The sequence below is a fragment of the Prionailurus bengalensis genome, chromosome D2, assembly GCF_016509475.1.
Source record: "Prionailurus bengalensis isolate Pbe53 chromosome D2, Fcat_Pben_1.1_paternal_pri, whole genome shotgun sequence".
NCBI classification, from domain to species: Eukaryota; Metazoa; Chordata; class Mammalia; order Carnivora; family Felidae; genus Prionailurus; species Prionailurus bengalensis.
The window spans coordinates 41,261,709-41,287,293 of NC_057351.1; the positions used below are offsets into that span (position 1 = coordinate 41,261,709).

The 25,585-nt window shown below is 37.6% G+C and overlaps 1 protein-coding gene across 7 annotated transcripts in view; it reads left to right on the top strand.

The window, feature by feature from the left end:
• The window catches only part of NRG3 (neuregulin 3), a 1,064,061-nt gene that overhangs the window by 801,248 nt on the left and 237,228 nt on the right, over nt 1-25,585 (top strand). For all 7 annotated transcript variants that reach the window (XM_043596736.1, XM_043596738.1, XM_043596737.1 and 4 more), the window contains exon 3: nt 17,580-17,653. In XM_043596736.1, coding sequence (XP_043452671.1) covers nt 17,580-17,653 — 74 coding nt within the window. The remainder of the gene's footprint in view (nt 1-17,579; nt 17,654-25,585) is intronic.

Genomic DNA, 25,585 nt, shown 5'->3' on the forward strand with positions numbered 1-25,585 from the left:
GGATGAGGAGCCATAAGATCACAGTCTTGTATTCTGTGGGGACCACTGCAGTTATCTCAGTCTTGGTTCCCTGGCTCCAGTCTCAGCCTTCTCCCACCCAACCTCCATACCACACCACACACACACACACACACACACACACACACACACTGTATGTGTATATATATATGTGTGTGTGTGTGTGTGTGTGTGTGTATATGTATGTATATATATATATATACATGTGTGTGTGTGTGTGTGTGTGTGTATATATATATATATATATATACATATATACACACACAACTACTTTCACATGAAACTGCTTGTGCCCAAACCCAAACAACACACACACCTCCACATATCTCAGACTTAGGATCCGTTAAGGCAGATGGGAACCTCAGAGAGAGCAAGAGGGATCACTTACCACTTTCTTCACAATAGCATTGGTGCTGAGACTCAGAACACACACAATACTAGATGATTGATTGCCCTATAGAAGTCCTCCAAGATAGGTATAGACACATAGGACTCAGAGTGTTCTGCTGATTATAACAAAATTGAAGTGAGAGTCAGTGACCCCTGATAAAATTAACTTTTCTTTGACCAAAAAAAAAAAAAGAAAAGAAAAGAAAAGAAAAAAAAATGAGGCTCTGATTCATTTCATGACAGGCACAGAATTATTGAAGAAAGTCATTAGGAAGAAATCATGGGCCCTAGAGACTCCCACACTGTACAACCATTCCAAGTCTACTACTCTATATTCTGTATCCACACACATCTACACCTACTAACAGCATAGAAAGAGAATTAAGGTGGAAATTGATCCCCACTGAATGCAAAGGTGTTTACATATTATTATTTATTTATTTTAATTTTTTTTAATGTTTGTTTACTTTTGAGACACAGCATGAGTGGGGCAGGGGCAGAGAGGGAGACACAAATTCCAAACAGGCTTCAGGCTCTGAGCCATCAGCACGGCCCTGATGCGGGGCTTGAACCCAGGAACCGTGAGATCATGACCTGAGCGGAAGTCAGACGCTTAACCGACTGAGCCACCCAGGCACCCCTAATTTAAAAGGTCCCATAAAGAGGCGCCTGGGTGGCTCAGTCTGTTAAGCCTGTGACTTCAGCTCAGGTCATGATCTCGCGGTTTGTGAGTTCGAGCCCCCCCATTGGGCTCTGTGCTGACATCTCAGAGCCTGGAGCCTGCCTTGGATTCTGTGTCTCCTCCTCTCTCTGTCCCTCCCATGCTCATGCTCTGTCCCTCTCTGTCTTAATAATAAATAAGCGTTAAAAAAATATTTTGGAAGGTCCCATAGAGAACAAGTAGTGGACTGGACCCCAAAGTAACTTATTCTGTAACAGGAAACTGAAAAGCTTTGAACAATAGAATATAGATGCTCAAAATTATGAAACAGTAAAGCAGTATTTTTAAAATCATTTTTACTGAGGATAATGGGATAATTTCATGAATTAAAATACATTTATTACTATGAAATCGCATATTAAAAAAAATGTAATGTTTATTTTGAGGGAGAGGGAGACAGAGTGCAAGCAGGGGAGGGGCAGAGAGAGGGAGACACAGAATCGGAAGCAGGCTCCAGGCTCTGAGCTGTCAGCACACAGCCCGAGACGGGGCTCGAACTCACGAACTGTGAGATCGAACTCGAGATCATGACCCGAGCCAAAGTCAGACGCTTAACCGACTGAGCCACCCAGGAGCCCCCAAAACCTCATATTTTTAAATTACAACTTGTCTTTTACCAGTTCTTTCATTGGTTTAGGTGGGCCAAATTCAAGTCCGAATCCTAATCAAAATAAAGGAAATAAATACCTTAAAAATGTAGAAGTGTATGAAACTATATGCAAGTTTTATGTCTAGAAACATTTTAGTCCATTTAAGGGTTGATCCTAAAACATAAGCTTGTATTAAGTAAATAACGTCTCATACCAAACAATGATCATGATTTTTAAAGATGGAATACTCTCTCAGCAGATTTTTTGTCATTATCTGCTTCTTTAATGTTCTCATCCAATATCATTCATTTGGCGAAAGACATTGGATCATGCATAAGAGAAAGTGCTCACATAATCTCCAAACAGAGCAGATCTTGACTAATTCAAGTAATCAGGAATACTGAATTTTTCAGCCAAGTGGTTTTCAGGCCTCTGTGGCAACATTCCATTTCTGTATGATCCTTTAACAAATCTTTCTGCTCACCTATAGGTCCTTGTCTACATCAAGGCCACAGGAAAAGACCAGACATAGGGTCTCCAGCTAGCTATCATTTAGGGATAACAACCACAGCACTCTCTCAAAGCAGATTATCCCCAGTTCTACAGGTCACCAACATGTTCCCCTAATATTCATTTTCATTGTCCCTATTAAAAGGTGACAAAGAAACCTTCTCTTTTAGGTGTGGTTTTTGTATTCCAAGAACAGGGCAATCTTCTTATTAATTCTGATTATTTCTCCTTCACTGTTCAATATCTACCTCCCATTCATAGCTAAGGTTCCTATTGACGCTAAAGGCTCTAGTATATGAGTTGACAGCTGTGGGCAAAGGAAAAGTAATTTAAAAGCTTTCAAATATTCAGCAATGAAGAGTTATAGGCAAAGAACCCCGGATACAAATCACAACTTCAAACCTTCCTAGCTTTGTGACATGATCAAGTTACTTAATCATTCCAAACCTTTCTTTTCTTTTTCTTTTTTTTTTTTTCACCTTTAAAAGTACAAATAAAACAGTGCTGGCCTAACAACACCGGGTGGGATATATAGGTACAGTAATTATGTAAAGTGTCTAGTACAGAATCTAGAAAATTATGCACGCTAGATAAATGTGACCCCCTCCCCTTTTCCACATCAAATAATATAGATTACTTCCAGGACCTTCAGTCACTTCTTATTTACTTCTGACAAATGATTTTTTTTAAGTACTAATTATAAAATGGACTAATTATGTTGTAGCCTTGGGAAGTTTTAGAGTAGGTCATTAAAGTTGTAATTGTGGTGTGACTTTTTTTCAGATAGAGGTCTGGTAATAAATCCCCCAGAAACCTTTATATAATGTAGCTTTTTTATTTGAAGCCAAGGAACAGAATAAGAAAACCAGAGCTTTTCATCTTCAAAAGAGTTTATGAGCTTTAAGTAATTAATAGGCACAGCTCTCCTTTGTGCACCAGGCCAGGGCGATTAGCCCTGTGGGCAAAGGAGGAAATGAGTGCCCAGAGGGATAAATTACTTTCCCCAAGGAGCTGTGAGCAGGGTGTGAATGTGTGTGTTGGTGCCTGCTCAGCATGTGTGAGTGTGGTGGAGGTGGGTGCCAGTTAGAAAAAGGAGTGAAGATTCCTAATGAGGACTGATGCAGGGCCTGCTGTGATACCTTTTATAAGTTCAGTGAGATCTCTATTATCTAGAAAGATTGGGGAAAGGGAGTTTTGCGGAAGGTGTTAAAAAAAAAAAGGTGCACGGGTGCTTACGTTACGTAGATCTAGGTACATAGATCTACACCTTATATTTATCTAGAGTGCTACATAGTGCTATATAGAGTGTATGTATACACCTAATTATGTGCTATAGCGAGCATATGATATACGTGACCAACCCTGCTGATCAGTCACCTGTTTGCTCCTGAATCCATACCTTCGCCCTTCTCCTGTTCTCTCCCCATCTCAGGAAGTTACATTTCCCAGGCTCTCTTGACCAATGGCTCCTGAGTGGAGTTGGCCAACAGAAGGCACTAAATTTGAAGGCAGGACTCTATTTCCTATCTCTCTACCAGCTTTTTATTTTCTGTGTCTTTGTTTGTTTCCAGCAGCAGCTAAGTTCATTTAGGGTTCCAGCTCCTGTCTGATAGACCCCGGGAATTCATCTTGGTTTCCTTGACTCAAACTCTTTGTCCCATCAGCCTGTGGGTAACAGTGATTTCATGCTGTTGCCTATTTCTGTGTTACCTTTTTGTCCTCTGTTTAGCTTTTCACCCATTTTTCACTTGCTCAATCAATTTTCTATTAAATATCCTTATTTTGAATATTTAAAGAGGTTTCTGTTTCCAGATATGTCACCTCTTTCTTTCTCAGTATACTCAATTTTGAGTGAGCATATGAATTGAAAAGTTGGAATATGATAGCACACTATTAAGTCTAAAGTCATATTAAATATCATTGTATTTTCTTTTAGGCTTTTTCAGGTTAATTAAATTATGCCATTATATAACTGTGGGCAAATCATTAGACTCTTAGTTTCATTTTTATCTGAATAATAAGTATACAATGATAGGTCCTCTCTTCCTCAGAAGATAGTTAATAATGAAATGGAGCACTTTAAAAGTATACATAACATTATTTGAATGGTCAAGACAACATGGAATAATGGAATAAAGAAATAACCACAGTCTCTAGCTTTGGTTTACACTGATGTCAAATCCAATTTCCAACACATGCTTTCCATGTGCCCTGGGACACAGAAATTAATTCTCTCAATTGCAATCTCCTTACCTTTAAAACAGTGGTACCACATCTTTATCAGTCTCATGAGGATTACTTTGCCTAACCTTTGTAAATATCACAGCACTGTGCCCTGAATAGAGGAGATCTTGCAGGAAACTGGATCTCTCTTCATCCATTATACTATAAGATGTAGAAGTACTTTCTGATAGCACTTTCTTATTGATTTCTTATTCCTGGGGAAAACACATATAGGAATATCAAATATGTCACCCATAGCCAGATTAGCAGAATCCCTCTCAAATCCCTTTCTTTCTTTCTTTCTTTCTTTTGCTTTTCAAAAATAGTCATCATGTTTTATTGATTTCAAGTCACTGCTTACCTGAGTTGTCATTTTAGCTTGCCAAGCACTCCAGTTAAATAATATTCCTTTGAATTCTATTTTGAATTTACTGCCTATGGATATCTACTTAATTTTTGTCAACTTATTTGTCCCAGGTTACATTTTTCTTTGTTTTAATTACAGACCAAGAATCTTATCCATATCACCCTAAGAAAGAATATTTTCCCTTACATGTCTTCTCTAAGCTTACCTATCCATCCTTACTCATGCTTTTATGAGATTATCCTGATTTCCATATGACATTCAGTTTTAGAATATATTTTACTATCCATTCTTGTCCAAGCTGGTGACATTGATATTGCCACCTCTTTTGACCTTGTTTTCTTACCAGAACTCTAACCAGTTGAATTATGTTGACTGATCTTCAGTAAAATATAAGCTTTCACTGAAAAGACTGTGAAAAGTTTGGTGCTAGGGATGGCATGTGGATTTAGGAATAGTTTTGCTTTTTAAGAGGAAGGTTAAAAAGCAGAAAGAAGGAAAACAGTGTGGAGGTTCCTCAAAAAATTAAAAATACATCTACCCTATCACCCAGCAATAGCACTGCTAGGAATTTACCCAAGGGATACAGGAGTACTGATGCATAGGGGCACTTGTACCCCAATGTTTATAGCAGCACTCTCAACAATAGCCAAATTGTGGAAAGAGCCTAAATGTCCATCAACTGATGAATGGATAAAGAAATTGTGCTTTATATACACAATGGAGTACTACGTGGCAATGAGAAAGAATGAAATATGGCCCTTTGTAGCAACGTGGATGGAACTGGAGAGTGTGATGCTAAGTGAAATAAGCCATACAGAGAAAGACAGATACCATATAGTTTCACTCTTATGTGGATCCTGAGAAACTTAACAGAACCCCATGGGGGAGGGGAAGGAAAAAAAAAAGAGGTTAGAGTGGGAGAGAGCCAAAGCATAAGAGACTCTTAAAAACTGAGAACAAACTGAGGGTTGATGGGGGGTAGGAGGGACGGGAGGGTGGGTGATGGGTATTGAGGAGGGCACCTTTTGGGATGAGCACTGGATGTTGTATGGAAACCAATTTGACAATAAATTTCACATATTGAAAAAAAAAGAAAAAAAAAGCAGAAAGAAAACTGGATTTAGAAACAGAATCCATGGGCTGTACTTCCTGTTCTACCTCATATGGCCTTTGATGTTTTAGGCAAGTCCCCATCTTTGTTTTGTAATATGGTCCTCCATAAAATGAGGTGGGTATAACAGACTATTTATTATTTATTAATTTAATATTTAATTTTGTTAGATATCTAATGGTTTATTAAATTTTATATAACAAATATGTATATGTATATATATATTTATTAAGATTTTACTTTTTAAGAGAAATTTTAGGTTCATAGCAACACCAAGGTGAAGGCACAGTTATTTCCCATATACTTCTTGCCCCTACACATGCCTAGCCTGCCCTATCAACAACATATCCCACCAGAGTGGTACATGTGTTACAATTGATGAACCTACAGCAACACCTCATAATCACAGAGTCCATAGTCTACATTGGGTTCACTCTTGGTGTTGTACATTCTATGAGTTTGGACAAATATATAATGACATGCATCCATCAATCCATCATTATGGTATCAGAAAGAGTATTTTCACTGCCCTAAAACTCCTTTGTGCTCTGCCTGTTCATCTCTCACCCCACAAACCCTGGCAACCACTGATCTTTTTAGTCTCTATAGTTTTTGCCTTTTTCAATGTATCATGTAGCTAGAATTGTACAGTATGTAGCATTGTCAGATTGAATGGTGTCACTTAATAATAGGCATTAAGTTCTTTCATGTCTTTTCATGGCTTAATAGCTCATTTCTTTTTAGCCCTGAATATTATTCCATTGCCTGGGGGTACCATGGTTTATTCACCAACTTACCTTCTGAAGAACATCTTGGTATTTACAGGCTGTGTCAGTTATGGATAAAGCTGCTATAAACATCTGTGTGTAAGTTGTTGTATGGACATGAGTTTTCAACACCTTTTGGTAAATACTAAAAAGCATGATTGCTGGGTTGTATGGTAAGAATATGTTCAGTTTTGTAGAAACTACCAAACTGTCTTCAGAAGTGGTGGGTACCATTTTGTATTCTCAGTAGCAATGAAAGGGGGTCCCGATTGCTCCACTACTTTGCCAGCATTTGGCATTTTTAGGGTTCTACATTTGGCCATTCTAATAAGTATGTAGTGGTATCTCGTTGTTTTAATTTGCATTTCCCTGATGACATATAATGTGGAGCATCTTTACATATGCTTGTTTGCAATAGGTATATCTTCTTTGGCAAGGTGTCTGTTAAGGTCCTTGGCTCATTTTTTAATTAAGTTGTTTGCTTTCTTATTGTTAGATACTAAGAGTTCTTTGTATAGTTTGGGTAACAGTCCTTTATCAGATGTGTCTTTTACAAATATTTTCTCTCAGTCTGTGCTTATCTTACCATCTCTTCCCATTGTCTTTCATGTTACATCTTTTTGCTTCTAAAATAATACTGTGGTATTGGGAAATTCTTATTACTGAAAATCAAATAAAGATGTTATAACTGGGTCATAAAGAGTCAGTGATGCAAAGAACTGGAATCACTTTTAAAATTAAATGATTTGCTGTACTTAAATTACTTCATCATCCAAGGGGATATTTTTTAAAAAATAAATATACCAATGTGCTTAAAATGAAAAGCCACTAGCCTTACTCTTATCCTTGCACACCAATTTCCCTACTCCTGAACTTGCATTTCCCTCCCCAAACACATAGGCAAGCTTATTAAGCCATTTTCATGTGGCATTTTCCTAGTTGTTAACTTCAGATCTCTAAATAATATACTAAGCCTCTCTATCTTGATTTATCTACTTTGGAAATGGTGCCTTGACTCTCTATGATAACGGAAATTTAAGTCTTTTAAACCACACCACACCTCCTCTCTCTCTCGCCTCCCTACCTGGTTCTCTCACTATTCTCAGTTCTCAAAGTTGGTCTTAATGACACATTTAAGTAAATAGAATAGTGTGGTTAAGAAATGGGGCTTTTTGTGCAAAATTGAGGTTCACCGAGTCACATAATTCCCCGGTTTCCTCCTAACAGGTTTTCAAACTTAGAGTAACAATTATATTTGACTGAGTATCCATTTAAACCTACAAGCCTGTGCCATTTTTTTTTCAAGGCAAGACCTCACTTTCATCCCAGTCTGAGTTGCATGAGGCTTTTAATATGAAATCACTTTCCATTCAGTCCAAAGCTTCCTTGTTGCTGATGAATGTCATACATAATGAAAGATTATATCCATTTATCCTCAGCAGTAAATCATTTATCACACAAGGGAGATATATTATTGTGAATTCTGATCAAAGCTGCCCACTTTCTTTTGCCGGCAGAAATGCTGCACCCTGTTAGTCGATTGTACAATATCCCGGGAGAAGCAGGGAAAATTATGCCATTGAATGAGGGTTCAGCAAACTCTAGGGGTCTCTAAAATGGCTTTTAAAAAAAATCATGTTTCATGTAGAACCTTCTATGATCCAGGCGTGTGAACTGTAAAAAGTCTTTCCTTGCTTTCTCCACTTAATTAAATCAGAAAGCTGTGGGACTTTTTTGCAGCTTGCTCTGTGATGTCTGTAAAAGGGATTTGTGAATGACACTGTGTGGATATTTTGCCCCCTTTCTTAGAGAGACAATAATTATTACCACTTCTTTTTGAAGCATGCTGTGAGTGGTTTTATCAGTTCGTTTGCTAATGAGCTCCCTCTCTCCTTTATAATGCCAATCATAAAGATGGCTTTTAAATAAGATTTATCTCTCACATTTATTTTCTTTTCACTCTTCCTTATCAAGCTGTGTACCGCTTTGCTGCGGGGAATCACCCACACTCCATTGGCAGGGAACAAGGCTGGCCTCTTTGATCTCTTGTTGATAACATACTCTCTCACTGTTTCCTTCTGAGAACAGTCCTCCAGGAGTGTCCTGCCTTCTATTTCATTTTGGATTTTAGGTTATAATTGTTCTATGTTACACATGTGTGTTCACTGCTTTTCAAAGGCTGTGGCATGCGGGTGCCTCAACTTTAAAATTATACTGAGTAAGGTGAGATGTAGAATGAAGCAGGAGAATGGGCCCTCTTCCTTCCGCTTCACTTGGGCTGCGGGCCAGCATACTGGTACAGTTTATTCAGAATGGATGCAAAGTAGTAGCTAGTGATTCACACCATCGAGTCACAAGTCTGCATGTAACATTTACAAACAAGGTCACTTCATTTGCTCTTCATCACATTCTTGACGTATTCTCTCAATGCTGTGACCATTTAAGAGCTAACAATTGAAATTCGTATTTTCCCCTCTAGACTATGAGCTCATTGTGTCCCTTGTATGTTGATAGAAGTAAATGTAAAGTGCCCAGGCTCCTTATCCTTAAAAGAAGAGATTGCTAAATTTATCACATCGCAAAGATACAGTTACAGCAAAATTATCATACATTAATGTTCATCTAGGTGTTCTTGCTGATGGTTCTTACTTCTCTTATGATTCAGAGTCTTTTACTCTCACAGAGTTACAGTTGCCAAATCTAGAGACTAAAATACAGGACACCCAGTTCAATTTGAAGTTTGGGTAAAGAATGAATACATTTTTAGTATATGTGTGTCCCAAATATTACATATGTGACACACTTATATAAAACATTGTTGTTTATCCAAAATTCAAAAAGAGGGAGAGAGAGAAAGGCATTGAGCTCTTTCTCTCCACCATGTGAGGACACAGTGAGAAGGCAGCCAGCTGCAACCCAATGGGAGAACCCTCACCTGACACAAACCTTGCTGGCACCTTGATCTTGGAGTTCTGCACTCCAGAACTGTGAGAAAATAATTCCTATTGTTTAAGCCACCCCAGTCTGTGATGCTTTATGATGGTTGCCCAAGCTGGCTGATGTAGTAACATTGGAATGTTTTACTCTTTGGCTAAGTTGTATATTTCTTGCCGAACCACGAAAGGACAAAGATGATCATTACCTTTCTTCCATTGACAAGTCTGGACATGTGAATTAATTAGTCTTCTAATTCCAAGCAAGTAGAGACAAGAGAAGGAATCTGCTGATGTTGGACCTTCAGCATCAGAGAAAGTCTGTGATTGGCTAACTTCTCAATCTTAAGATACTAAGTGAAAATAATAAAGAAGAATCATAGGGAGTATATGTGACAGTAAATCCCAGTTTGCTCTTGGCTGGGAAATAGCAAAGGCAGTCATGGGAATTTTCAATTAACTAGAGAAGTAGGGGAGAGAGCCTGACTCTCAGCTGATTTTAATGTTAAGACTTAAACTATCTGCCCAAATTTTCTGATCATTAGGCATGTTTTTTAAGGAATAAGGGTGACATGTGACTGTGCCTGTGTGTCTGTGCCTATGTGCACATGTGCCCAGACCATGCACTAAATTAAGACAGAGATGAGCACCTGAGACCTCAGAGAGGTCAATCACAGACCTCTGCCACACTTCTGTTGGCAGAATTGGGGATCATCGTACATCAGAGGACATGCCTCTTCTACCATAAGAGACTACCTCCCTTGAAAACTAGAATCTTATATTTGTCAAAATAGATTTTGTGTTTACTAGGAAATTAGTAATATAGCATTTTCTCAATAATTTTGAATTGATGAAGCAAAACTCTTTCCACCGTCCTCCCATCATGATTACCCCCTAATCCTTTTGTTCTTGAGAAGGGCAGTTAGTATTTCATTGCCTCTAATGTGACAGTGAAATAATGAAGTCTTCCTGCAAGAGGGTCAATATATTACTCCTTTATTTACCTTTTTGGCTTAAAAAGAGATTATGGCTTATTTTAGTGGTTCTAAAAGCAAAGCTAAATTAGGTAGAATAATGTTTTCAACTTGAATAACTTATTCAACTTGAATAATACTGCTGTGCACCCTAACCTATGTAGTACCTTTATGCCATGTCATGTGTGTTAGTTTTGTTAATGAGGTTGTAAGCCTGAAGCTCTTGACCAAATAGGGGCAGAAATCTCTATAAAGGCCAAAACTTTCATTCAGAATGAACTCCTCAGCCACTGATTGTCCAAAAGTGAATTGCCATATATCGGAGTAAAATGACTTAATGTCAATGAGTTGCTGTCTCTCTGATAATGATTTGGTCCATGGAGTATGTGGGTGGCTGCTGGATACATGTATGTATACGCATATATATATATATATATATATATATATATATATATGTGTATACATACATACATATATATGTATGTATGTATGTATGTATGTATTAACTTCTCAGACTTACAATCATTCTTTTCATTTCTGACTTCAGCCTCAAATAGTAACAGAATGCAGCATGGCCCCTGGATTTCAGCAGATGTTTTCAGATTCACTTCTAAAATCATAGCAGTCTTATGATGAAATAATTGGCCTTCATTTACTTTTGAATTCAAACTTTGCTAAAGGGACATTTTAAAAAATAAATCTCTCCACTTCCTTAAGATTGCAGTTACAACTTTGTTAGCAAAAAACATCATAGTTGTAAGATGAGTGACATTATAAGCAGCAGTTGCCTCAACCATAGAATTTGTGATAGTTTTGAAAGCTATTGATAACACAATGGAGAATCTTCATGAGTTCAAAGGCAGTTTGCAGTTTAAAATAATGCAAATTCAAATTCTTCCAGTAACAGTTGAAATGATTTTGAAAACGTTACACCTACAGCCAATCTGTAGGTAATTTTAATTCCAATTGGTTAAGTTAAAGATATTGCTGTCTTAATTAGTACTCCTTTTAAATAAGACCACTTAATTAAATTTTACGTTCAACTACAGGAAGTTTACACATTAATCAGTTTCACAGTCTTCTCCATACCCAGACCTAGATCTCAGTTTCAGCAACAAGTGGCAAGGAAAGCAATGTGCTCTAACACCACTAATAACTTTTGAGCCAATAACTCTACGCTGCAGATCATTATCTAGAAAAGTGTCTGGTCCATCCAACACCCATTTGCATGCAGATGGAGACCTGGTGAAGAATTCTGGCTCCTGTACTCCCCATCTCTTCAATGCTGGGCTATTCACTTGCCCTACTGAAACTCCATTCTCTGTGGTTTTGTTTTGGTTTTGATTTTTAACTGAAAACTGAAATCAAGAGATGTAAATATCATTTTTTTAAATAGTAGTGCTTCTAAAGAGTCCCCCCACCTATAGTTGGTGATTTACTTTTAAATTAACATGAAGCTCACGAAGTTTGCCTTTAAATCGAGTGACTAGTTTCTGTGACATGGTTTGCTTAAAAACATTTTTAGGATAAGATAATAACTTACAGATCTAGGTCTTATTTATCATGGCTTTAGTTCCTGATATCTGGGCCATGTTTTCAAATGCTAATCTTGGGAAAGGTAGCTGGGTATAAAACGATTTATGTATCTACCGATTTTCCATGAAGAATGTCAGAAAGTGCCACAGGTCAAGTGAGGGCTTTAAAACCATCCCCAGTTGAGTTTGCCTCTAGTTCAAATACTTCCTGGACATGAGATTTTGGGATAAGATACTTAACCATTGGAATCTGTTTCCTCACTTGAAAAGCTTGGATGACGATTTCACATTCAAAGAATAGTAAAAAAGTTAACATTTATTGAGTACTTACCATGAACCACGGGTATTATATCATTTATTCTTAATGATAATTATAGGATAAAGCTACTGTTATTGTTTCCATTTTGTAGATGAAGGAAAGGAGGAACAGAAGCCTAAATAGCTAGTAAATAGCTGATCCTGGATTTAAAACCAGGCAATGCTCCAAACCACCCTGACTCTAAAAGGTAAAGTTTAAATGCCTGATGATCTTTCCGTTTTCCCCAACCAAAGTCTGACATTGAGGCTGAAGAGAATTGGCAGGAGATAGAGAAGAATACCTAGAGGGTTTGTTCTTTTTTCAAATCAGTGTTTAATAGGCTCCTTAAAATTGGCAGACTTGTATATCACTGACAAAGTGTCTACTTTCCTGTAACATCAAAGAGTAATTGTCAGTTTTTTTATGAATATAAGTTGATACAGGCAGGAAACAACCCACACAGTTTGCCACCTTTTCTCTTATGAAGTTAATTGATTTCTACTGGTTTAAATTCTATGCCTAAAATCAAGTTTCCAATACGAAAGCATGTAAACTCTCTCTAAAATGTATGCAGAGACCAGGCACTATACAGGGATTGAAGCAAACATTTGAACTTGTTTCTGTCCTTTATACATTTCTCTCTGTAGGTTATGTCAAATGTGTCTTTGCAGATATGCTAGGTGTAAAGTCACTAGTCATAAAAATGGCCAACATACATGTGTAGAGTATCAACTATGTGTGCTTGTTCATTTTTCTCTTTCCTGGTATCACTTCCATTTTATTTAGGTTGAAACTAGGAAACAGCTAGGCTATTAAATGATTTGCATAAAGAGCATCTCTGCAAATACTAAGCAGAGAAGCAAGACTATAAACTCAACACTGTGAATCATTAAGATAAATAAGAGGAAGACATGTTCTAAGAGACTGTGTATTGGCTGGCCCATCCATGTGCATAACCAACACCCTGACAATCAAGACAGAGTAGGAATAGAGAAGAAGGGAGTGAAATAATGATGACACTTTCTATTAATGAGTAAATAACCAGGAAATCAATAGATAAGGACTAAGAGGCTAGTACAGTTCCCTCAAGGGACAGTTTTCAGGTTATTTGTTTTGTTTTATTTTGTTTTGTTGTTCTAACAAACGGAAGAAGGAAAATGCAATCATCATCTGGAAATGTAGGGAGGCCATCAGTCACAAGTGAGAGTTCATTAATTTTCACTCAGAGTCACTACTACGATTAGCTCTAATTTAGGTGTTATTCAAGAAATGGGTTCAAGGAAATAAACTGGCATGGAGTATTGTAAGAGAGGAGATGGGAATGGTCTGAAGTTAGCAGTGTGGGCTGATGGCTATGGTAATCACTTTTAGCTGGCCAAAGGATACGGATTTCTGTGGGGACATCAGCAAATGATCTGACCATTTAAAAAGTCTCTTTTTTTGAGTCCTTCACATCTAGGCCAGGTGATGTGTTGATCACTTCTTTACCGCACCAGACAAAGCAAGTATTGAAATCCAGCTGACAGTCATGCATGTTGTATTCTCTCATCTTTGCTGGTATTATTCTCTTCTCTTTTGCCCAAAGATAGCTTTCTGAAACTTTTCACTAAAACTGGGCTCTTTCTCCGGGATAATATAGAAGAGGAAACATGAATGGAAGGGATAGCTTGTTATTTTCAGTACAGCTGAACAAGTGGGATGGGGGGCAAGGACCAAGTTGGAAGAATGTTAAATGGAGAAAAAGAGATGCCTGCATTTGAAACTATACAGTAGGCCCTTTCCCTGTAGACAGGCAAGACCCTGATTTGTGATTTGTCTCTGAGGCTCACCAGCAGAGATACTAGGCTCATTCTCCAAGCTCTTCCCCCCTCTTCATTGCTCTTTTATCCACAGTTACCCCTAAACACAGTCTCCCTTCAATCTCTCCCCTGCCCTACCTTACTTTGGACATTGTCTCCTCAACTATGCCCTTCCCTACTTCCTTTTAAATTTGGAAATAAAGCAGACAGCATGATCAAGAACTTAACTGGTTTCAGAAGCATCAGCTCCTTCACCACAGAGTAGATAAACCCAGAATTTATGACTAATTTTTTTTCAAGGTAAAATTTCTTAGCTCTTGCAGACTGAGCATGTCTTGTGGTTGTTTCACTGTTGATAATTCTTCTATTTACGCAACTATTTGTTGACCTTGGCTGTATTTCCTGCCTGAGCCTGTCCCCTGCTCCTATGCCATTCAGTTGTAGAATCAAAACTTACCTGTAAAACCACCAGGGAATATTGGGATTTGTATTATGGTCACTGTGACACAATGTTTCTGAGGGATAAAGAAGTTCATAGAAAAGGGACTGGGTGAATTGAATGGAGCTTTGAAAGCAATGCAGAGTAGGAAAAAAAAATAGAATATTAACCTCATTAAGAAAATATTTGGGCTTTTCTAAACACATTTACCGTTCAAGATTACACATGTACTTTTAAAATTTTATAAATTCTGTCATGCTATCTTAGATGAACAAAGACCTGTTTATTATATGAATTTCTGTTTTGCTTATACCTATATCCTTTCAAAAGCAAACATCTTAAAAAATGAACAATAACACTTTCAAAATCCTCCCCAAACTAACCAAAGCCAAAATAAACACACAGTGATATTTCTTCAAAGAACTGCTTGTTTCACTGTCAGAAATCCCGCCAAATTCAATCTATGTAATAGATGTGCATCTTGACTTTTTTTTTCTTTGCTTTATATCTTTAATATTGTCCTAAATTCAATCCACTTCATTGGCATTACCTGCTGGCCCATTTGGTCTTTATACTTGGATGGGTCTGAACTTATCAAGGTGACCTATGTGTGATATTTAAATGGAAGTTTTAATTTGTCATTCTTAAAACCCAGCACCAATTAGCAGAGACACTGCCTCCTTAACAAAGGAGCAGGACCGGATGTGTATGCAGTCTTACAGCCTCTGGTGGGTTTCATAGCCTGGCTTGGGCTGCTCCAGCCTCATCACACTTTGGCTATCTACAGCACGCAGGTATGAAGGCAGCATGAAGGACCTTACAGTGCTATTTTCCTGGTACCCCATGAAGCCTGAGCACTTCAGAATGGGCTCACACTCATGGAAAATCAGTTTAAGCCTACAGAAATGTCAAACGTCTTTCCATAGTTTCCTTTCTGCACACAAATGGAATAATGCACTGTAAGTAATGAACCCGTTAAAAAGCAAAACAAAACAAAACAAAACAAAACAAAACAAAACAAAAAATCACTTTCCCTTAAAAGCAACTGTCTCCCTAGGATACCATTTCATATTAAATTGAATGCAAAGAGTAAAAAAAGTCAAGCGTGCTCAAAATCTCCCACACATGTTGGAAATAAAACCTCTAAAAAAGTGAATACGCACTGTGGCACACACCTAGCTTGTAACTCATTGTTTATGAGGAATGAAAATTAAAGCACTATGGTTCCAATAATTCTGAATGAAGACACACTAACAACATTAGGGTGGCTTTCAGAGAAGAGGAATTTACTTTTTCATCACAAATGTGCTTCGGTCCTAAGTATTTTCTGACTTTTTACCATTACAGAACGAGTGATTTGTCTGCTCTATTTCAAGTGCAATAAATGGATTTTAAAAAGTTATGAAAATATGTGGCTGCTTAAACAAATTCTTTCAATAGCCCGTTGGGTATCTGGGGTATCCCTATATCAGGAATCTTTGTTCTTAGTCTAGGAGGAAAATTGCCAAATACACTCCAGAGTGCCAGGCTTAAAAAGGTGCTGAAGAGAGCCTGCCTGATTACCTGACTTCCAATTTGGCTCACAATGAAAGGTAGTAAAATTACCTTGGTGCCTTTCAGTTGCTGCTCCGGCTGCAATAGACCTTATCTAATAGTTTATTACACCCAGAAAACAAAGCATATTCTAAAGAAAAAATTCACTGCTCTAGTCTCTGACTGAATGGTCTCTTTGAATTCTTTTGTCGATTTCATAGATTTCTAACAACCCGAGGATTGTTTTAGAAATCAGATTTTTATGCCAGCAGCACAATTTCCTCCTCTGTAAGTAGGACAGATTCATCCCACAAGCAACAATGGATTCTTCCCTGCTTAACTCAAGCATGACAGATTAAGCTTCAAGCAGACCTTGAAATGCCACCTCCCCGATTACAGAGGCAGGTGTTTGGGGTATCGGCCGCATTTCTTCCTTGAACTGCCAGCTGATGAGCCACTGCTGTCTGAGGTGGCCAAGCAACCCCAACTGAGCGAGCTGTGTGAAGACTCCACAGGGGACTGGCAGGGATGAGGTGACACACCTCATTGCGGGTGCTCTCAGACAAATCCCTCGCCCCCAAATTGCACCTGCCTCAGGAAAGTTGCCTTGTACAATGCCTGGCACAGGGCAGGCACCTTGCCCATGTTTGTGAATATAAAAGAGAAAAATGAGGAGGGAAAAATACAAGTTTGGAGGAAATGCACATTGAGGTAGATGCCTTTCAGATCTTACCAGATCTAAAATAAATGCTGTTATTTCTGGCTAAGTGGCTAATGATGCTAACTTGAAGAATAGCTATATTAAAAAAAAAGGAAATAGCTGTTAAAAAAAAAAGTAAAATTAGCAAATGAACTAACTAATAAAACACAAGGAAGATAAATAAACAAAAATCTACTGATTTTTAGCCAAATAGCCAAAATCTACTGATAAGATTTGATCATTTATATTAGAAAATGATTTTTTATTAGCAAAATGACCCTTAAAATATGATACTTCCAAAAGAGCATTTGCAGCCTTTTAGAGACTAGTGTATTGCATAAAGAAAATACCTGCATATGCCTGCATTCAGAATTATAATATGAAGATAACTATTATTCATATAATAATGTGAATTTGCTCTGAAGGCCATCTTAAAATGCTATTCAATTTGCTCCTGAGGTATTCCATCTGAAACTATAAAAGCAAAGCAGTGCTGGGGTTTTTGCAGGTAAATAGACTCTAAAATCCTTGTGTCAGTGTTAGAAGACTGAATCAAACAATCCAAAAGCATGAATGTACTGTTCTCACATTTGTGTAATTGATGGCTATTTTGCTTGTTGAAATCTTCCACAACAACATGCGTATGTTTGTCATTTATCCCCTTTTCTCAGGTGCAAAGAAGGCTACCAGGGAGTCCGTTGTGATCAATTTCTGCCGAAAACTGATTCCATCTTATCGGATCCAAGTAGGTCAAGCATTTTTCTTCTCTCTCTAATGCAATATGTAGGCAACCCTTACTCTGAGCAACGGTTGCTAACTCAGCTGAAGGCTGTATTTCAGTCGTGTGTCTTGGAAAGCTGCCCAGAGCGGAAGCTGTGTGACAGTCATTAACATTCAAAGCTTGTTCAGAACTAACTTGGTTTAAGCCTAGGTCTGGTGTTCTCCCAACACGGGACCTGGTTTCCAGATTCAGCTCCTCCACTGACCTACACTAGGAACTCCAGCAAACCCCTGTTCCCTTAGCTTTCAGGCTCCCACCAACACCCATTACGAAAGCGAGGAAATAGACACATAACACAGCTCTTTTTTTTTTTTTTTTTTAGCTCATTATTACCTAAAAGACTGTTATGGAAACTACAGTATCATATTGGTTCTTACCCTTTGCTTGAGAATTTGTGATAACGTTAAACCTATTAACGTTTACTGTACTTACTAAAGAAACTATGCATATAAAATTATGTAAGATGTGTCCCAACTGTGAAAACCCCATTTTGAGCAACACTATTTGCATATTATGGATTATTGTACTGTTGACATTTTTTTTTCATTCAGGAAAGGAGACAATTTGCTAGTCATTAGTTTCTGTAAAAGGTAACATTCTAGTCAAATGTGAATGTTTTGGTTTATTCGGAAATAATCTTCTGCTCTTTCAGTGACTACTACAGTTAAATTGCCAGTGTGGAAAGGAGATTTTTACTGAATCAGCAATTTAGTTCCATGAGGATAATGACAGGCACTTCCAAATCACAGACGCAATGTTATGGTTTTCTGAATAACAAACATGCCTAAGACAAACTTCAACAAAATACTGTGTATCGACAACAGACAGGTTGCCTTCCTGTGCGTGTTCACGCCGCTGTATAGTGAACACGTCTAGCCATCTTTCAACATCTTTTCGAAATGCATATTTTCATTCCCCCTGCCCCAAATTTCCACCTACATTTCCTTAGGTAAATGCAAAGTTTTTTTAGCAAGGAAAAGTTTTGTTTAATTTCATTTAATTGTGTTTTATCTTGGCAAGACAAGCTACCATGCAATCTTAACTCCTCGCTTCTTTCCAAATTTAGCTCTCCATAAGAAAAGTGAAGGTTTCCTAAAATTTAGCAAGCAAGCAAGCCATGGATTATCTCTGTTCTCTGAGATGTGAGGCTCTGGTGTCTAGGAATTACCCTGAAAGGAGACAGTTACTAGAGTATATTATATTTATTTCATCTTGTGATTTTGCCCCTTGTTAAGGTGATGTCTCAAATGTATGGATGTGGTTGGAAACATGGATTTGGAATATTAGAAAGCCCATGGAAGAATGGGCTTGCTGATTTCTTTCTTTCATCTTTTTTTAATTTTGTCTGATGTACCTGGTTTCCTTCTGTTTTCCCCTCTTCCTTCTTTCTCTTCTCTTTACTTCCCTTCTGTTCTCCCCTTTCCTTTATTCTATTTCTTCATTATTTTCTTTCTTCCTTTAAGGCTTCTCCCTTTTCCTTCCCTTCCTACCCCCCTTTCCTCCCTCTGTTCCTTCCTTCCTTCCTTCCTTCTTTCCTTTTTTTTTTTTTTTGACTTTTCTTATATAGCCATGGAATATCTATCTATAGAATAGAGGGCAGGGTATGGTAGTAGGACTTGCATATGGTACAAAATAGGCAAAATAAACTCTCTTTAGACAGTCTAATCAGACCCTTGCCATCCACTTAGGTATCACAGTCCATCTCTGCAAAACTGAGGATGAGGCCCACCATAAGGACTGTGCTCCTCAAAGAAAACTGATCTCATAATCAAAGTCATTAAGTCTGAAAACCTAGTCTTAATATGCATAAAATATTTAGTGTGGCAGTATTTCTAATAGTGAAAAATGGACACATTCTGAAAACCAACAGCAAAACTTATGTTTAAGTAAAATACCATATGGCATATCCATAATGCTCTATAATAACCATTAGGGGGCATCTGGGTGGCTCAATTGGTTAAGCAGCCAACTCCTGATTTCAGCTCCAGTCATGATCTTATGGTTCCTAAGTTCGAGCCTTAGTGCCTGACAGTGCAGAGCCTGCTTAGGATTCTCTCTCTCTCCCTATCTCTCTGCCCCTCTGCTGCTCATGCATGCACTTCCTCTCTCTCTCTCTCCCTCTCAAAAAAGGTAAATAAAACTTAAAAAATTAAAATAAATAAATTGTCATTAAAAGGATACCTGTAAGAAATATTCCTATTAGGTGAAACAACAAGATAGAAAATAATTTTTACATGAAATTACAGTAGGAATATCCCTTGGTCCAACGGTAGAAAAAAAACCATATACTGAAATGCTGAAAGGGAATTTTAGTATTTGGATTGTGGAAGTATATGATTTTTTTTCCCTTTTCTCCTGTTTCCTATAATATGGCATATCATTATGTGAATCAAAACTCCAGAAAGTCTTGAAATAAAAGCTAAAAAATAAAGCACTGAGAAACCCAATGGATGAGTCCCTGATATACAGTTTAAATGGGAAAAACATTATAACACCATTTATCCATGCATGCCTCCATTTATGTATACAGTCATTGATTCATTGCACAGATATTTTCTGAACATATGCCAAAGGGAGAAAAACACATGCATACATAAGCATGGGCACGATTCTGGTGGAAACACTTACTCCTTTGTGATCTTGACAGATTTACTTGGCCCCTGAGCCTCAGGCTTATCACCCCAGTAATGGCAATAATAATTCCTACAGGGACCTATCACTAAGGTTGACAAGAAGTCAGTGCCAGATAAACATTATCCCACTTCCTTGATTCATCATTATAATCATACTAATATGTGTTTAGAGCACACATGTGCCGGTCACTGTGCCAAAGAGCCTTACCTGGCAACTGCTCACATTTTATAGATGAGGAAATTGGGCCTCAGAGATGTTAAATAAACTTGCTCAAGGTCATGCAGCTAGTTAATGCTGGAGTCTACCTTCTGATCCAAATGACCCCGGGGCCTGCGCACGCGACTGCAGGGCTCTTCCCTTCCTCCTCCTCCTTCCTCCAGTTATTTCCACTATGACATTTATCACTCTAAATTTCATTGACTGAAACCCAATGACCTGCAGCCAACATTATTCTAAGGAACAATATTTGCACAATTTTCATATCTTAATGCAGCAACTTGAGCTTCCATAGAGATTTAAATCCCTAATGAAATTTTCTTGTCAAAATTCTTGCTGAAGGATCGTTTAATTTGCTGCACATGATATCCTAGAGTGACTCTGCTCTCAGGAAAAAGGCTTCCCTCCAACTCCCTCCCTCTTTTTTCCTCCTTTCTCCCCTTTCTTCTCTCCCTTCGTCCTTCATCCCTCCCTCCCCATTCTCTGAAGGCATGCTCAATTATAGCGAAATCCCAGTTAACAGAGGGTTAGAAGCCTCTGACATTTTATTCTTCCCCAGCCAATGCAGACTTGATTGGAAATGTTCATCTTTCCAATTAATTTAAAAAGCCAGAAGAATGGTCAACTACAGGAAGTTTACACATTAATCAGTTTCACAGTATTCTCCATACCCAGACCTAGATCTCAGTTTCAGCAACGAGTGGCAAGGAAAGCAATGTGCTCTAACACCACTAATAACTTTTGAGCCAATAACTCTACGCTGCAGATCCTTATCTAGAAAAGTGTCTGGTCCATCTAACACCCATTTGCATGCAGATGGAGACCTGGTGAAGAATTCTGGCTCCTGTACTCCCCATCTCTTCAATGCTGGGCTATTCACTTGCCCTACTGAAACTCCATTCTCTGTGGTTTTGTTTTGGTTTTGATTTTTAACTGAAAACTGAAATCAAGAATTAGTCTGAAATCAAGAGATGTAAGTATCATTTTTTTAAATAGTAGTGCTTCTAAAGAGTTCCCCCACCTATAGTTGGTGATTTACTTTTAAATTAACATGAAGCTCACGAAGTTTGCCTTTAAATCGAGTGACTAGTTTCTGTGACATGGTTTGCTTAAAAACATTTTTAGGATAGGATAATAACTTACAGATCTAGGTCTTATTTATCATGGCTTTAGTTCCTGATATCTGGGCCATGTTTTCAAATGCTAATCTTGGGAAAGGTAGCTGGGTATAAAACAATTTATGTATCTACCGATTTTTCATGAAGAATGTCAGAAAGTGCCACAGGTCAAGTGAGGGCTTTAAAACCTCCCTCAGCTTCTCTGCTCTGCTTCTTTCTTCCCAGCTTGCTAACTGCTGCTTTCTGTAACTTAGCCCTAGCTTGCTGAGGGTCTACTCCACCTAGGACAATAGTGGACTGTCCTTATGCCTGCTCAGGCTGGCTGGTCTTAAGACAGTCTGCATCCTGTCTTTCTTGTGTGTGGCCCACAGCTAGTCTACAGGACCTGCCAACATTTCTGTTGTCCGAACATGCTCTTGAGAGTCATCAGACTCTCAGAACCAAATGGTTTTCTTACCCATCTTCCCCTGCTCCTTTAATGTTTTCAGAGTCAGCGAGAAAGATCAAGTGTTATGGAATGGCTCTAGATAGTTCGATTATTTCCTTTATAAATTCTACATTTAGTGATTAGTCTCACACTTCATTATCTATTATCCCTTTTTTTGACACCTTACATCAAATGTGAGGTATGAGGAATTAAATTCTAACATTTTGCTACATAATATATTAATTCTTCTTACAAAGTTGGAATCATTCTATACATACTTCGTAATCTGCTTTTTGTCATCACTTAATATATTATGACCTTTTCCCCCACAGCATTATATAATCCTATATTTTTCTAAACTATTAATTTAAAGAGTCTAACATTATACACATATCATATAAATTATTTACCAATCTTCTATGCTGGGTCATTTAGTGTATTTCCAATTTTTTGTGATTACAGTGATTGATAAGCATTATGCATAAGTCTCTACCTTGTGGTACAGATTATTTTTTAAGAATACAATTCTGGGCTTTTTATATACTTTGAAAACTTTTTTCTCCTGAAAAGTTATATTAATTTATATTTCCATGAACACAGTATGAGAAAGTTGATTTTACTTTTTCCCCTCACCAGAAATGAATAGAATTTTTTAGTTGATAATTTTATAGGGAAAATTATAGCTCACTAGTGTTTTAAAAAGAATTTCTTAGATTACCAACACAATTGAATACTTTTTCATTTGTATATTGATCAGTTGATCAGTTTCATTTCTACTTTTGTGGATTTTTAAATTATTTTCCTTGATCACTTTCAAGTCTGATAACTTTTTTGTCTTCTTTAAAAAGTTTGCTATTTTGAGGATAACAAGCTGTGCACTATCACATGTTATAATTTTTCTAGATTGCTCTTTGATCTGTTACTTGTGTTTTTTGACACACACAGAAGTTTTGCCTTTTATGTGATCAAATCTATCAGCTTTTTTAAAAAGTAGTTCATATGTTTTAATACTTGGGCTTCTTTCACATGAAATGAGATAAATATTTTATTAATTTAACTATTAAAATTTGATTGTCTATATAATTTAGTATGACCATGTATGTATGTTTGGTTGCATATAGTCATAATCTGCAATTTATATTCATGAGAGAGTGAAGGATGAGTTCTATGAATAATTACAAAGACCAAAAAATGTGAAACAGTACTTTATGGTCTCCCATATTTGTAAAATATATGTTTACATTTAATACATGAACTTCAAAAAAAAATCTAGAAGGCAATGCACTGCAAAATGTGGTAGGATTATACATAATTTTTCTTACCAGTATTTTTCTGTATTCTCCCAGTTTTCTATAATACATGTTTATTAACTCAGTAATTATTTAAAGGATAAAAATAACAACAAACTTTTTTTTAATTCTTACAAATTTTTTAATTCTTTTGTGTGTGTGTGTGTGTGTGTGTGTGTGTATCTCCATTTATTTGTTTATTTGTTTGATTGGATTCATCCATTCATTCATCCATGTGGATTCATGGACATTTACTTTATTCCAAAGGACTGTCTGTACACAGTCAGTCTGACAATCTCAGCTGAAAATAGCCCTTTGCTTTCTGGGAGGTTTCTCATATTTTATTTTATTTTTTTAATTTTTTTGTTTTAACATTTATTTATTTTTGAGACAGAGAGACACAGAGCATAAGCAGGGGAGGGGCAGAGAGAGAGGGAGATACAGAATCTGAAACAGGCTACAGGCTCTGAGCTGCCAGCACAGAGCCCAACACGGGGCTCAAACTCACGAGCTGCGAGATCATGACCTGAGCCAAAGTCGGACACTCAACTGACAGAGTCACCCAGGCGCCCCACACATTTTATTTTTATTATTTATTTATTTATTTTCATTATTTATTTATTTATTTATTATTTAATATGAAATTTATTGTCAACTTGGTTTCCATACAACACCCAGTGCTCACCCAACAGGTGCCTTCCTCAATCCCCATCACCCACTTTCCCCTTCCTCCCACCCCCCATCAACCCTCAGTTTGTTCTCAGTTTTTAAGAGTCTCTTATGGTTTGCCTCCCTCCCTCTCTAATCTTTTTTTCTTTCCTTCCCCTCCCCCACGGTCTTCTGTTAAGTTTCTCAGGATCCACATAAGGGTGAAAACATATGGTATCTGTCTTTCTCTGTATGACTTATTTCACTTAACATAACACTCTCCAGTTCCATCCACATTGCTACAAAAGGTCATATTTCATTCTTTCTTATTGCCAAGTAGTATTCCATTGTGTATATAAACCATAATTTCTTTATCCATTCATCAGTTGATGGACATTTAGGCTCTTTCCACAATTTGGCTATTGCTGAGAGTGCTGCTATAAGCATTGGGGTACAAGTGCCCCTATGCATCAGTACTCCTGTATCCCTTGGGTAAATTCCTAGCAGTGCTATTGCTGGGTCATAGGGTAGATCTATTTTTAATTTTTTGAGGAATCTCCACACTGATTTCCAGAGCGGCTGCACCAGTTTGCATTCCCACCAACAGTGCAAGAGGGTTCCTGTTTCTCCACATCCTCGCCAGCATCTATAGTCTCCTGATTTGTTCATTTTGGCCACTCTGACTGGCGTGAGGTGGTATCTGAGTGTGGTTTTGATTTGTATTTCCCTGATGAGGAGCGATGTTGAGCATCTTTTCATGTGCCTGTTGGCCATCTGGATGTCTTCTTTAGAGAAGTGTCTCTTCATGTTTTCTGCCCATTTCTTCACTGGATTATTTATTTTTTGGGTGTGGAGTTTGGTGAGTTCTTTTTAGATTTTGGAAGAATAAATATTGCTAAAATGTCAATACTACCCAAAGCTATCTACACATTCAATGCAATCTCAATCAAAATTGCACCAGAATTCTTCTCGAAGCTAGAACAAGCAATCCTAAAATTTGTATGGAACCACAAAATACCCCGAATAGCCAAAGTAATTTTGAAGAAGAAGACCAAAGTGGGAGACATCACAATCCCAGACTTTAGCCTCTACTACAAAGCTGTAACCATCAAGACAGCATGGTATTGGCACAAAAACAAACACGGAGACCAATGGAATAGAATAGAAACCCCAAAATTAGACCCACAAACGTATGGCCAACTCATCTTTGACAAAGCAGGAAAGAACATCCCATGGAAAAAAGACAGTCTCTTTAACAAATGGTGCTGGGAGTACTGGACGGCAACATGCAGAAGATTGAAACTAGACCACTTTCTCACACCATTCACAAAAATAAACTCAAAATGGATAAAGGACCTGAATGTGAGATAGGAAACCATCAAAACCCTAGAGGAGAAAGCAGGAAAAAACCTTTCTGACCTCAGCCGCAGCAATTTCTTACTTGGCACATCCCCAAAGGCAAGGGAATTAAAGTGAAAATGAACTATTGGGACCTCATGAAGATAAAAACTTCTGCACTGCAAAGGAAATAATCAACAAAACCAAAAGGCAACCAACGGAATGG